Source organism: Protopterus annectens, chromosome 1.part2, assembly GCF_019279795.1.
Source record: "Protopterus annectens isolate FY-2018-M chromosome 1.part2, PAN1.0, whole genome shotgun sequence".
NCBI lineage: Eukaryota > Metazoa > Chordata > Ceratodontiformes > Protopteridae > Protopterus > Protopterus annectens.
Window position 1 is genome coordinate 81,011,621 of NC_056727.1, and position 14,547 is coordinate 81,026,167.

The window sequence follows — 14,547 nt, forward strand, 5'->3', positions numbered from 1 at the left end:
AACAAAGGAAGATTGAACACAAAAACTGGTCAGGAATTTGTAAAATGTCAGTCTTTTTCTTTGCATAGTAACCATGCACAACAACTTAGTAGAGTTAAAAGACTTCTTAGTAAGTTGCACAATAACATCAATGTGATGTTCGTATAGCTGTGAATACTCCCCAAAAACAATTGTGAAGACACAAGTGAAAACTGGAAATGAAGAGCACATTAAATGATTAAGATTATATAAATAATCCAAAATCTGGAAGAAGAGCACTTATTCGGAGTTTGGATGTTGTGCAGGAAATGTACACGGCACTGCTACCTTACTCGAAAGTTTGATTCAGATCCCATCATTGCAGGATTATTGAGAACCTCTGTGAAAGCTTGCCATGTAGCCATGTGTGGGACTCAGGATTAAACATGAACTTTATCGATGCAGCTTATGAAAGTGAGAGGTCATTAAGGATGTAAAGATTAAGTAACATTCTTTTTGTAGCTCAGGATTAATAAGCACAATTGCAGTCCAGATGAAGTTAGAATAAAAAGATATGCAGAAAAGACTGATTCAGGGATTGACTGGAGGTCTTAATTTTGAATGTTTGATCATTTTGGATAATACCATAAGACTTTAAAAAAAAAAAAAGCTGGAATGAAATTTGTAATAGGTTAGATGCCTAAGGGAGCTTGCTGAGAATGCAGATTGCTACTGGAAATAACAAGTAGTATATAGACAGCAGTAAAAGATACCTAATGATAAAAACAATGAACACTTGTGGACTTATTATATTAAATTCAAGAAGAGAGGTTAGAATTTGTAATGTGGTTTCTTATGCATGAATGGTGTCACATGCCTTTCTTTGTTGAAATACTCAGTGGAGCTGAGTGGAAGATAACATGACAATGAAGGTCCCCCAGAGTATCTCTGTGTACCTGCTATAGTGATAGGCACAGAGTTACTGCTGCAGTGCTCCTGATTAGATATGCTACAGTACTTTTTTGTACCTGCCATGGAGATAGGCATGGAGTTACTGCTACTGTGCTCCTGATTAGATATACTACAGTACTTTTTTGTACCTGCCATGGAGATAGGCATGGAGTTACTGCTACTGTGCTCCTGATTAGATATAATACAGTACTTTTTTGTACTTGCTATGGTGATAGGGATGGAGTTACTACTGCTGTGCTTCTGATTAGATGTACTACTGTACTTTTGTGTACCTGCTATGGTGATAGGCATGGAGTTACTGCTGCTGTGCTCCTGATTAGATATACTACAGTACTTTTTTGTACCTGCCATGAAGATAGGCATGGCGTTACTACTGCTTTGCTCCTGATTAGATATACTACAGTACTTTTTTGTACCCATGATGGGGATAGGAATGGAGTTACTACTGCTGTGCTCTTCATTAGACATACTAGGGTATCTGTTTGTACCTGTCATGGTAACAGGCACAGAATTACTACTGCCTGCCATGGTAACAGGCACATAGTTACTACTACCTGCCATGGTAACAGGCACAGAGTTACTACTATCTGCCATGGTAACATTCACAGAGTTACTACTATCTGACAGGGTAACAGGCACAGAGTTACTACTACCTGCCATGGTAGCAGGCACAGAGTTACTACTGCCTGCCATGGTAATAGGCACAGAGTTACTACTGCCTGCCATGGTAACAGGCACAGACTTACTACTATCTGCCATGGTAACAGGCACAGAGTTACTACTAGTTGCCATGGTAACAGGCACAGAGTTATTACTACCTGCCATGGTAAAAGGCACAAAATTACTACTGCCTACCATGGTAACAAGCACAGAGTTACTACCTGCCATAGTAACAGGCACAGACTTACTACTATCTGCCATGGTAACAGGTACAGAGTTACTACTGCCTGCCATGGTAATGGGCACAGAGTTACTACTACCTGTCATGTTAACAGGCACAGAGTTTCTACAACCTGCCATAGTAACAGGCACAGAGTTACTACTACCTGCCATGGTAACAGGCACAGAATTACTACTGATGTGCTCCTGATTAGGTATGCATTATTACAACAACTTGGTCCACTTAAGCATCTCTTAAGCAGTGCAGTCATAAACTAAAATGTCTAGAAGGCAAGTTATGCAAAGTCAACTAGGAATCACAAACATACCCTGACTATGAGTATATTTTCTACTGTTTCTAAACATATTAATAAAACAGAAGACTGCAACATGTGTCCTGTCTAAAAGTAATAGACTGAAATGCTATAAATGGTGTGCCTAGCATCATTACAAGTTGGACTGTTTCAGAAGAATGCCACACAAGTGTTCTTGTAAAATTTTAAAACTTTGGCATGGCTTTATTTGGGATCAAATTAATTGTCAGATATAATAGTCAATGAATATGTATTTTTATCTGCAATTTGTAAAGACAGAAATAGTGATGTACTAACCCAAATGTTTGAGTATGTGTATGCACATGCATGCATGAGCATGCGCACACACTTGCACAAATGAATGTGTGTGTGTGTGTGTGTGTGTGTGTGTGTGTGTGTGTGTGTGTGTGTGTGTGTGTGCGCGTGTGTGCTTGGAGGACTTAGTCTGGTTCAATACAGTGCATTACATGCTTTTTAATGTGGGAAGACCTAAAATCACTTTTTGTTACCAGGAGAAGGATCAAGGACATATCTATGGTTTGAGTGAGGATCACTGTGAAAAGTTCTGGGATAATCTACAGGACAGCAATTCCTCTGTAGTCACAGAAATTACAAAAAAGCATGACATAAACACATGATTTAGAAATGATTTCAATAAACTGCTGTTCATAGGGTCTATATCACAACGTCAATGTCAAACTTAAAAAGTTCGACCATTGTAGTATCGAACCGTTACGTTCGAAACCCAAGAAAACCGAAACCACACAACAGCAATTTTTTTTCCCAGGGAAAAAATTGCTGTTCCGTTACAAAAAATAAAAAAATAAAAAAACTTAACCTTAAACCTAAACTATTTTTAGCTTTTATTGTTATTGTTATTGTTGTTATTGTTATTCATGGTATTTTTTTTTGAGGGTATTGCATTACACACATTGAATGTTATTAACGGTAATTGCAAGCATTTGTATCAGTTTTTGTATACTGTAGTGAATTGTCTGAGGTAACTAGCTTGCTGTGGTTCTTGGTTCGGTGAGATGATTTGGTCTGAGCAGTTCTAATACGTTGGTTGCGGTTTGAAAAAAAAATGGATGATAACGGAAAAGGAGGTGAACTGCTCCAACTTATAAATACTAGGCTTTGACCACTTTATAGGAGAAGGTCGATGGTGTTACCAGCTCCAGCGGGATCTAAGAAGTACAACAAATAATGTACAAACAGTTCAGATGTACACAATGTACAACAGCAATGGGGAGTAATTTCATCTCAACACCTCCTGAATAGGGAAGTTAATGTAAAACACAAGACGTAAGGAGTAACTTAACTTTGAAATTGAAAAAACTTTAACATGGGGATCTTGGGACTGAATCTCGAACCTAACTACCAGGACTGGCAGGCAGGATGTGAAATGAAATACACATGAAAAATGAGCTCACTTATGGAATTTTTGAAAATTTTGACTTTAAACACTGTAAACAACTAAAGATAACTTGAATTAAACTATTTGTTTAACAAGCATGGCCTAGAGGTTATGCAATGTAGTGAAACACTATCAAATCAAATTAGCCTTGACACTTTATCAAAGACTATTGCAGAAATTAATTTGAAATACTATGACATCCTTTCAGTCAGTATTGCTCAACAGCTTAAAACTAATAAAATAAAAAAAAAAAAATTGTTGCTTGAAAGCTTACCAAGAAGGGGGTAGGGTAGCTTACCCCAAAACCAACTACACTGAGAAATGCAAATAATTTCAAAGCTCCACTTATAAACAGAGGTAAAATTGTATGAAAAATACTATACAGCGAGGTGACTTTTCAGAAAATGAATTTAGAAGTCCTAAAACATCCCAAAAAAAACACAATGTAACTTGTCTATGGAAGAAAAAGCCCTATTAGACCTACTAAGGGCGGATAAAGGTGGAGGCTTGGTAGTGTTTTATAAGGACGACTATTCTAACATCATGTTGAAACTTTTAGAAAGTAACCTTACCTACCAGTTAGTAGAATGAAATAAGACAAGCACAATATAGTAAAATTAAAAATTTTATTTACACCTTTTAGGACACTGGTTGATGCAAAGGCAGTCAATATCTTACCCTTAAATTAGTATCCATAACATATGGCGTACCCATCAAATTTTAACAGTTTGACATAGTAAATTTGTATTCTTTGGCCCACGACCTGGGGACTGAATGGGTAACAATGAGTGCATGCTAATTGAACAACTCTTTTGATATCTTTGAAAAAATAATTTTTGTGTCATTTGAAAAGTGTTTATTTTGTGCAGAGTGGCAATCACTGGAATCAATTGATTTGTAGTTATAAACGATTTTTGGATGACATTTTTTATTTTATTTAGGTAATAAAAAAAAAGAGGCAGATCAGTTTGTGGACTTAAATGCATCAACAACCTTCTTGAAGTTTACTTATAACTTCCAGGAGAGCACTACTATTTATTTAGAATTACAGGGAAGGAAAAATAAGGGAATGTTTACAGCAAATTCAAAGAGGTCACACTTATTCTAACAGCTTTCTTCATTTCTATGCATCCAAAGGGCAGCTGGTCAGGGCAGCTGGGGAGGATGATTGCCACAAAATTGGGTGAAGAAAAATGTGATTTGCTACAAATGATTTTTTCAAGGGAGGCGTACTCAAATCCTTCTGGATAATTATTTTCCAGGAAAGTGATGGAGGAAAAAAAAAGGGTTTTATTCAACCCTCTTTGACTACTTGAAAAAGTCAGTGTAGTGAAGCTCTATTTAAATTAGTAACCCACCTGCCCATAACAACAACAAACAGGAGGGGTATAAATAACACCTTAGTTCAGGGACTTACGGTAGGCTAGTCATAAGAAAATAGTGAAATATTGGTGCTACCTTTCAATGGATAAAAACATATCTAGTGTTGTTGAATTTTAACTGTAATAACATTGTAAATATTGTAAGAACATTGAAACATCAAACTCATTGGTTAGTAGGTCAGTTTATTATCATGTCAAGGGTCTTTCACATGCAGACCTAAGGGTATTTTTATTTGGTTTTATATGCAATTGCAAAATCTAAAGAAGAAAAATAAGCTAGCTAGACATTGTGCAAAAACAACCACCATTTGCTTTTTTATGTATTGGTTATTGATGGAATTGACAAACACAAAAACATGCAAAGTATTTAAAGGCACTATACAAAGTTATTAATACAACCACTGTCTTTAGAATAAATTTATTTATTTTATTTATTTTTACAAACTTATTTATATTTATTTATAATAATTTATTGAAGTTATACTACTGGACCTAGTCAATACGCACTTTAAAAAGTAAATTGAATGTTATTAACGGTAATTGCAAGCATTTTTGTCAGTTTTAAATATACTGTAGGTGAAGTTAGGCTGTTGTCTGAGAAGTTCTACTACTGTGTGGCAACAAAAAACTGGCGTTTCACAGTATTTGGTCTTTTTCTATTTTTATTTGTTGTCCCTAAACTGAAGTGGGGGAGGCTTCACCCCCCCCACAACCCCCCTACTTAAATATACCATCTCCGAGATTGCACCACAGTGGACAAAATAGCAAAGCCCCGAAAATGGCCCACCGACTTTTTTCCTGGGAAAAAAGTCGATGTTCTGTGGCTTTGCTATTTTCCACATTCGGACTTCAAGATTTGATACTGCAAAACTCAAACTTGTTGTAGTTCAACATTGTAATATAGATGCTGTTCATCATATTAGATAACAACTGGAGTGGCTATGTTCAGGGGATGCCAGGAATACCATTGCAAATTCAACAGAAGGAACACTATTCTCCATTTAAGAATCCCACAAGGCAGAGAAAAATGATATACAACTGCATCCTTTCACCTTCTAGTTCACTGTTATCTAAATGCCTGAGCCAAGTCACTATACACATCAACGAATAATAAATATCAAAGATGCATACAACAAAGCAGAAGTACTTTTGGTAAGAGTTAATAATTAATTATAGGCTAACTTAAATAAAAGTGTTGTTAAAATCCCTTTAAATCCAGCCAAACTAGGTGTATACTAGATCCAAGAAGGAAAAAGGTTCTAGAAAAACATCCTTGATAGCTAAATGTGTAGGCACCAGTGCATTCAAAACTGTGGTATGGAACAAGAAGCAGACATTCAGGGTTACAATGTGTGGGTTGTACCGATATAAAAGGTCTCATTGGTATGGTAGACTGAGGTCATGAAGTCAAGGTATACCAAGGCAAGGATTTTGTAAATAATCCACTATCTTAATGGAAGCTTATACCGATTCTTTAAAATAGGGATGATATGATTGTGTCCTGTGACCCCCTGTAAGCAAACAAGATGCAGAATTTTATACTAATTATAATCTAGCAAGCTTGCAGTCTGGAAGACCAGCATATTGTGGATTGCAGTAATCTTAGCAGGAAGAAACCAAAGGATGAACTACAGTTCAAAGGTCAGTAGCTAGAATAAAGTGTTCGATAAGGGTTATAGTCCATGCTTGGAAAAAGGAAGGTTTAACAACAGTTAATATGTAGTCCTTGAATCAAAAATCACCCAAGAAGATGCACCTTTGGGCAGTGGTCAGTGGTAGGTATACCAATATTCATGGCAAATACTGCTATAGCAACATAAATCATTACACCATCAAATAAATTGTTGAATCAATATCCAGGCAGCAATAAACCATAATGTCAGTTTAGATGCAGTTTTCAGTCTGTCTTTGTCTCTCTCTCTCTCTGCCCCTCTCTCAATGTCCTCACCTCTCCTTCTACAGTTTTTCAAAGTAAGGAATTGGATACGAGAGCCATAGTAATGACAATAAAATGGATCTGTGCTGTCTCTTAAGATAAGGTCTTGATTTTATTACTGAGACTCATTGTCTAAAACAAGGTATTAATTACTGCATTATATTAATGACTGTTTCAGTGATTTCTTTATGCATCTGATGAAGGCACTTTCCCAGCTAGAGACATCATCTCTGTACCTGGAAAATGAAATGGAAGCCAGTACCTTGTAATTTCTGGATACTGAGAAAAGCACAAAGCTGAAAATGTGAGTTATAAGTTGTTACATTTTGAAAATGGCTATGCATTTAAAACTTAAAGATTAGGAGCAACTTAAAATGTCAGTTGAATTCAGCTTAAGTTTCTTCGGAGTGAAGAAACTAATTTATAGCAATCCTCCTCCTCCTTATACATTTTAGAACTTGAATTGTGCATTTTCCTATAATTAAAGGCAGTGTCTTAAATGTGGCACATTGCTCTTCTCACTCTATGGCTGACCACCCTCTACAAACTGTAAGCAAAATGGGAAGACAGTCCAACTCAAACATACATGCATTATATGAATCCACCCTCCTGGTTAACCAAGGCCATCATTTCTAAATTTTCTCTCTGTCACTTATTTTTCAGACACTGAACAAGATGAAAGTCATTTATGAGGCAGTGTCTGGCTTTTCTTAAGTTGTGGGCACCATAAAGTAAGACACTTGGGCTCACATACAGACATCTAATGAATTACAACTACGGAAGTAAATGAAACCAGAATGTGAGCAGAACATAGTGTGTGTTATTGGGTTAGGAAATAGGAGAAATGTCTGTACTTTTTAATCATTGAGAGAACCATTTTAAGTCAAATGGTTCATTACAGCACTTTATAAAGTGTTATTGAAAAACAACAAAATAATTGTTAAAAGACAAATAATATAAAGCCACTGGAGTGATAAAGAGACAGCTTAATATTTTAAGTTAACAGTTTTAAAAATTAGCTGATACAAATCAGCGATGTTATAAACAGAAAGAACTCTGACTGAGGTCTCCACTAATGTGCTTTTATTAGCAAGGATTTGTGGTGTCTTATGTTGCAATAATGTTTATATATTAGATTCTTTGAAAATAACTTACGGCTCTGTAAGTAGTTACTAGGTAAGCAGTTAGGGTCATTACGAAGCCTTGCCCAAATTCCCGATTGCTGCAAAGCACTATCTAGCAAAGTGTGCTGTGCAAGGTCATACAGCAGGCAAATGATGGTTGAAAGAATCAAACCCTGCATTACAGAGATTAGCATATTAGCAGCTCTTAGCTCTGTGTGCTGATTGTCAAATGATTGAAAACACACATATTACAGAGATTGGATTTGAGAGGCAATATTCCATATTTAATGCATTGAGCCCATAAGTGTGTAACTGTTGACTACTTTAAAAGACCAATTAGACACATTGGATGCAAGACATTCTTCTAAGACTAAATATATATTTTATTCAGACTTATTCACAGCCATCTAATTCAACCCACTATATCATTTTGATACTTTGGCATTTGACTTGGCCAGTCCCTTAGTATACCTAATATCCACTTCTCCTGCTATGACCTCTGATATTGCAGCTCTTAGTAGCTAGGCAATCCCTGCTGTATATCTAATATCCACTTCTCCTATTAGGAGCTCTGCTGTTCCAGCTCTTATTATCTACCCATTCATTGTTGTATATCTAATACCAATTTCTCCTGCTATGACCTCTGATATTGCAGCTCTTAGTATCTACCCATTCCTGCTGTGTATCTAACATCCATTTCCAATGTTATTAGATCTGCTGTTCCATTCCCTACTGTACATGTAATGTCCACCTCAGCTGTTACTAGGTCAGATAGCCACTTCTCCTTTTATTAGTTCTGCTTTTGCAGCTCTTAGCATCTACCATTCCTTGCTATATGTCTAATAACAACTTCTCCTGTTGTTAGCTCTGTTGTTACAGCTCTGAGTATCAACCCATTCACTGCTCTATGTCTAATATCCACTTTCCTGTTATTAGCTCTGCCTTTGTAGCTGTTAGTATCTACCCATGCCCTGCTGTATATCCAATATCCACTTCTTCCTTTATTAGCTCTGCTGTTGCAGCCCTTAGTATCTTCCCATTCCCTGCTTTATATCTAATATCCACTTCTCCTGTTATTAGCTCTGCTGTTGCAGCCCTTAGTATCTTCCCATTCCCTGCTTTATATCTAATATCCATTTCTCCTTTTATTAGACTGCTATTACAGCCCTTAGTATCTACATACTCCCTACTGTATATCTAATATCCACTTCTCCTGTTATTATCTCTGCTATGGCAGCTCTGAGGATCTAACCACTCCCTACTATATATCTAATATCCACTTCCTTGTTATTAACTCTGCTATGGCAGCTCTGAGGGTCTAACCACTCCCTACTGTATATCTAATATCCACTTCTACTGTTATTAGCTCTGCTGTTGCAGCTCTTAGTATATATCCATTCTCTGCTGTATATCTAATATCCACTTCTCCCTCCATTAGTTTTCCAGTTACAGCTTTTAGTATCTCCCCCTTTCCCTGTTGTATGTCTAATATCCACTTCTCATGTTATTAGCTCTGCTATCACAGCTCTTGATATCTACCCATTTCCTGCTGTGTATCTAATATCCAATTCTCCTGGAATTAGTTGTACTGTAGTAGCTCTTAGTATCAACCAATTCCCTGACTTATATGTAATATCCAGTTCTTCTTTATTAGCTCTGCTGTTACAACTCTTAGTATCTACCCATTTTCTGCCGTATAGCTAATATCCACTTCTGCTGTTATTAGCTCTGCTTTTCAGCTCTTAGTAGCTAGCCATTCCCTGCTGTATATCTAATATCCACTTCTTATGTTATTAGCTCTGTTGTTGCAACTCTTAGTTCATAGGTTCATAGGTGTTTACTAGGCTAACAACCACAAGGGCCTTTTTAAGCCTAGACATGCATCCCAAATCTCTGACAAGTTCTGATACCCTTGATAAGTGTAAGCATGGGCCTGGGAGATGAACCATTTACAGGTTAGCTGTGTCCATTAGAGGCACAGGTGCCAAACCAGGGATGAATATCTAGTTTCCCATCCAATTATCCAAATTGCAGTTGAATTGGGTTACGGAGGAACTCTGCTTCACATGGATGGGGAGCCTGTTACATAGACAGGCAGTCTCTGAGATACATACCTATCTCTCCAACAGGTCCTATTTATATCACAGGTAAGTTTTAAGTCTTTAGAATGAGTAATTCCACTATGGTTTGTATTGTGGATATGAAGGATGTCCATCAGAGTATGGTCTGACAATGCTCTGTATGCTAGGCATAGACCTCCCCTCAAAAGCCTGTAGGAGACAGAATACACGGATAGGGCCTTGAGGTGGTCTGCATAGGACATATTACTTATGCCCTGTATTCTTTTAGTGAGGAACCTCTGTGGACATCCCAGTTGTTGGATATGCCAGGTTAGGTACATACCAACGGGTGTATTGTACTCAATGATAAGTGTGATGAATCCCGAATACAGTGGAATAATGACTTCCTTGGATTTAGATATCATACCTTTGTTTATAGGTTGTGCAGCATAGAATGATTTCCTCATGACTGTAAACACATGATGATCAAAGGCTAGATTACTATCTATGTGTGTCCCTAAGTCCCTGACTACTGGGTCAACTCTAAAGGGTGTGTTGTCAATATGATAGTTAATAGGGATGGATGACTTCCCAAAGGATACTATTATGCATTTCTTGGCATTTAGTTTTACTCCATGGCTCTGACACCAGTTATTTGTCTGTGTCAGCCCCTCCTGGAGAACATCTGTGTCAGTGTGAGATTCAATGACAGCTTCTAATTTGCAATTATCTGCAAATTTCATCAGCCACAGACCACTGACAATGGCCTTGACTTCTGAAAAGTAAATGCCAAAAAGGAGCGATCCATGGACTGATCCCTGAGGAATTCCACTTGTGACTGGCCTCTTTGTAGAGGTGGACTCCCCAGTTCTAACTTCCTGGGTCCTGTCTGTGAGCCAGTTGGCTATCCACTGGGTGACATATGGGTTTGTACCTAACCTCTTGAGTTTGTCAACAATGCCCAAGTGGGGTATTGTGTCAAATGCCTTGGCCAGGTCAGGTTAGGCAGTATGAACGATTTTGCCCTCATCCATTGCTTTGGTGACCTTCTCAAAGAAGTCCACTAGGTTGAGTAGGCATGATCTGCCCTTGATGAAACCAAACTGGGTTGGGTCCAGTGTCTGGAGGTTTACTATATCTCTCTTGATCATCTCCATGATAGTTCTTTCCATGGCTTTATATATAAGACAAGTGAGACTTATGGGTCTGTGAATGGCCCACCTTTGTGCAGAGGGATGACTGTTGCCTTTCTCCTTTCACGAGGCGTGAAGCCTGTTTGGAGGCTACAGTTAAATAATAATTCCAGATGCCCTGATAGGTCATGTTTTGTGCTGTTTAGAAGGCATACTGGGATATTGTCTGGGCCCATTTATGGAGCATTCTTGGTCTTAGAGAGAGCATTAAGGACCTGTTCCCTAGTGACAGTAGGAGGAGTTATATTTGATGATATTTCCTGAGGAAAGGTTGAGGGGGAGAGAGGATTAAACTTTGAGCTGAATTTATCAGCCAGGAGGTTTGCTATATCTTCTGGCTCAGTATAGGTGGTTCCATTTACAATGAGCTCTGCACACAATTGTCTATTACCTTTGAGGTTGCGGACATAAAGAATACTTTGTGGTTGTTCTTGGACTGGGAGGCCAAACTTACCTCAAATTTGGCTTTGGTAGACTTTATTTGTCCTCTGAGCTGTTTGTTTAGTTTGATGAGAATGCTTTTATCCTTGTGGGTGCTGCATCTCCTAATTTTTGCCATGATTTTCTTCCTCCTGTTATACATCTGACTGATTTTGTGATTCCACTAGAGTGGCTTGTTTTTTGAGTTAGTTCTGTACTCCTTCCTGGTGGGCACAGCTGCCTCTATGCAGCTATTAACATGCTTGTACAGAGTTTCTGTGAACATTCTGCATAGGCAGAAGTGTTCTCAGGGTTTAAAGGGGATTGAAATTTTGCCAGGTTCTCACTTAATAGCAAGAGGTTAGCATTAGAATAGTTCATGAATATTCCCAGTTGAGCTGGAGGTCCAGGATTTGTTTTTACTTCAAAGGAGATCATTTTGTGGTGTGACCTTACCAGGGAAGGCATTACAGTAGGGGGTGTGCAGCACTCTCCCATATTAGTGAGGACCACACCCAGTGTGGTTGCACAACTGGTTGGTGTATTGACTATCTGGTCCAGGGTGTTTTGTTTACAAATAAAAGGTTCTAGAAAAACATCCTTGATAGCTAAATGTGTAGGCACCAGTGGATTCAAAACTGTGGTATGGAACAAGAAGCAGACATTCAGGGTTACAATGTGTGGGTTGTACTGATATAAAAGGTCTCATTGGTATGGTAGACTGAGGTCATGAAGTCAAGGTATACCAAGGCAAGGATTTTGTAAATAATCCACTATCTTAATGGATTTAAAATAGGGATGATATGATTGTGTCCTGTGACCCCCTGTAAGCAAACAAGCTGCAGAATTTTATACTAATTATAATCTAGCAAGCTTGCAGTCTGGAAGGCCAGCATATTGTGGATTGCAGTAATCTTAGCAGGAAGAAACCAAAGGATGAACTACAGTTCAAAGGTCAGTAGCTAGAATAAAGTGTTCGATAAGGGTTATAGTCCAAGCTTGGAAAAAGGAAGGTTTAACAACAGTTAATATGTAGTCCTTGAATCAAAAATCACCCAAGAAGATGCACCTTTGGGCAGTGGTCAGTGTTAGGTATACCAATATTCATGGCAAATACTGCTATAACAACATAAATCATTACACCATCAAATAAATTGTTGAATCAATATCCAGGCAGCAATAAACCATAATGTCAGTTTAGATGCAGTTTTCAGTCTGTCTTTGTCTCTCTCTCTCTCTCTCTCTGCCCCTCTCTCAATGTCCTCACCTCTCCCTCTACAGTTTTTCAAAGTAAGGAATTGGATACGAGAGCCATAGTAATTACAATAAAATGGATCTGTGATGTCTCTTAAGATAATGTCTTGATTTTATTACTGAGACTCATTGTCTAAAACAAGGCATTAATTACTGCATTATATTAATGACTGTTTCAGTGATTTCTTTATGCATCTGATGAAGGCACTTTCCCAGCTAGAGACATCATCTCTGTACCTGGAAAATGAAATGGAAGCCAGTACCTTGTAATTTCTGGATACTGAGAAAAGCACAAAGCTGAAAATGTGAGTTATAAGTTGCTACATTTTGGAAATGGCTATGCATTTAAAACTTAAAGATTAGGAGCAACTTAAAATGTCAGTTGAATTCAGCTTAAGTTTCTTCGGAGTGAAGAAACTAATTTATAGCAATCCTCCTCCTTATACATTTTAGAACTTGAATTGTGCATTTTCCTATAATTAAAGGCAGTGTCTTAAATGTGGCACATTGCTCTTCTCACTCTATGGCTGACCACCCTCTACAAACTGTAAGCAAAATGGGAAGACAGTCCAACTCAAACATACATGCATTATATGAATCCACCCTCCTGGTTAACCAAGGCCATCATTTCTAAATTTTCTCTCTGTCACTTATTTTTCAGACACTGAACAAGATGAAAGTCATTTATGAGGCAGTGTCTGGCTTTTCTTAAGTTGTGGGCACCATAAAGTAAGACACTTGGGCTCACATACAGACATCTAATGAATTACAACTACGGAAGTAAATGAAACCAGAATGTGAGCAGAACATAGTGTGTGTTATTGGGTTAGGAAATAGGAGAAATGTCTGTACTTTTTAATCATTGAGAGAACCATTTTAAGTCAAATGGTTCATTACAGCACTTTATAAAGTGTTATTGAAAAACAACAAAATAATTGTTAAAAGACAAATAATATAAAGCCACTGGAGTGATAAAGAGACAGCTTAATATTTTAAGTTAACAGTTTTAAAAATTAGCTGATACAAATCAGCGATGTTATAAACAGAAAGAACTCTGACTGAGGTCTCCACTAATGTGCTTTTATTAGCAAGGATTTGTGGTGTCTTATGTTGCAATAATGTTTACATATTAGATTCTTTGAAAATAACTTACAGCTCTGTAAGTAGTTACTAGGTAAGCAGTTAGGGTCATTAAGAAGCCTTGCCCAAATTCCCGATTGCTGCGAAGCACTATCTAGCAAAGTGTGTTGTGCAAGGTCATACAGCAGGCAAATGATGGTTGAAAGAATCAAACCCTGCATTACAGAGATTAGCTTATTAGCATCTCTTAGCTCTGTGTGCTGATTGTCAAATGATTGAAAACACACATATTACAGAGATTGGATTTGAGAGGCAATATTCCATATTTAATGCATTGAGCCTATAAGTGTGTAACTGCTGACTACTTTAAAAGACCAATTAGACACATTGGATGCAAGACATATTCTTCTAAGACTAAATATATATTTTATTCAGACTTATTCACAGCCATCTAATTCAACCCACTATATCATTTTGATACTTTGGCATTTGTCTTGGCCAGTCCCTTAGTATACCTAATATCCACTTCTCCTGCTATGACCTCTGATATTGCAGCTC

General features: G+C 37.6%; 1 protein-coding gene across 1 annotated transcript; it reads right to left on the reverse strand.

Moving 5' to 3' along the window:
- Positions 1–789: 789 nt before the first annotated feature.
- LOC122792332 (protein rtoA-like) lies at positions 790–1,983 on the reverse strand. The gene has a single exon (XM_044060131.1). It carries the CDS (start codon positions 1,981–1,983, stop codon positions 790–792), a length of 1,194 nt encoding a protein of 397 aa, XP_043916066.1.
- Between the last annotated feature and the right edge of the window lie 12,564 nt (positions 1,984–14,547).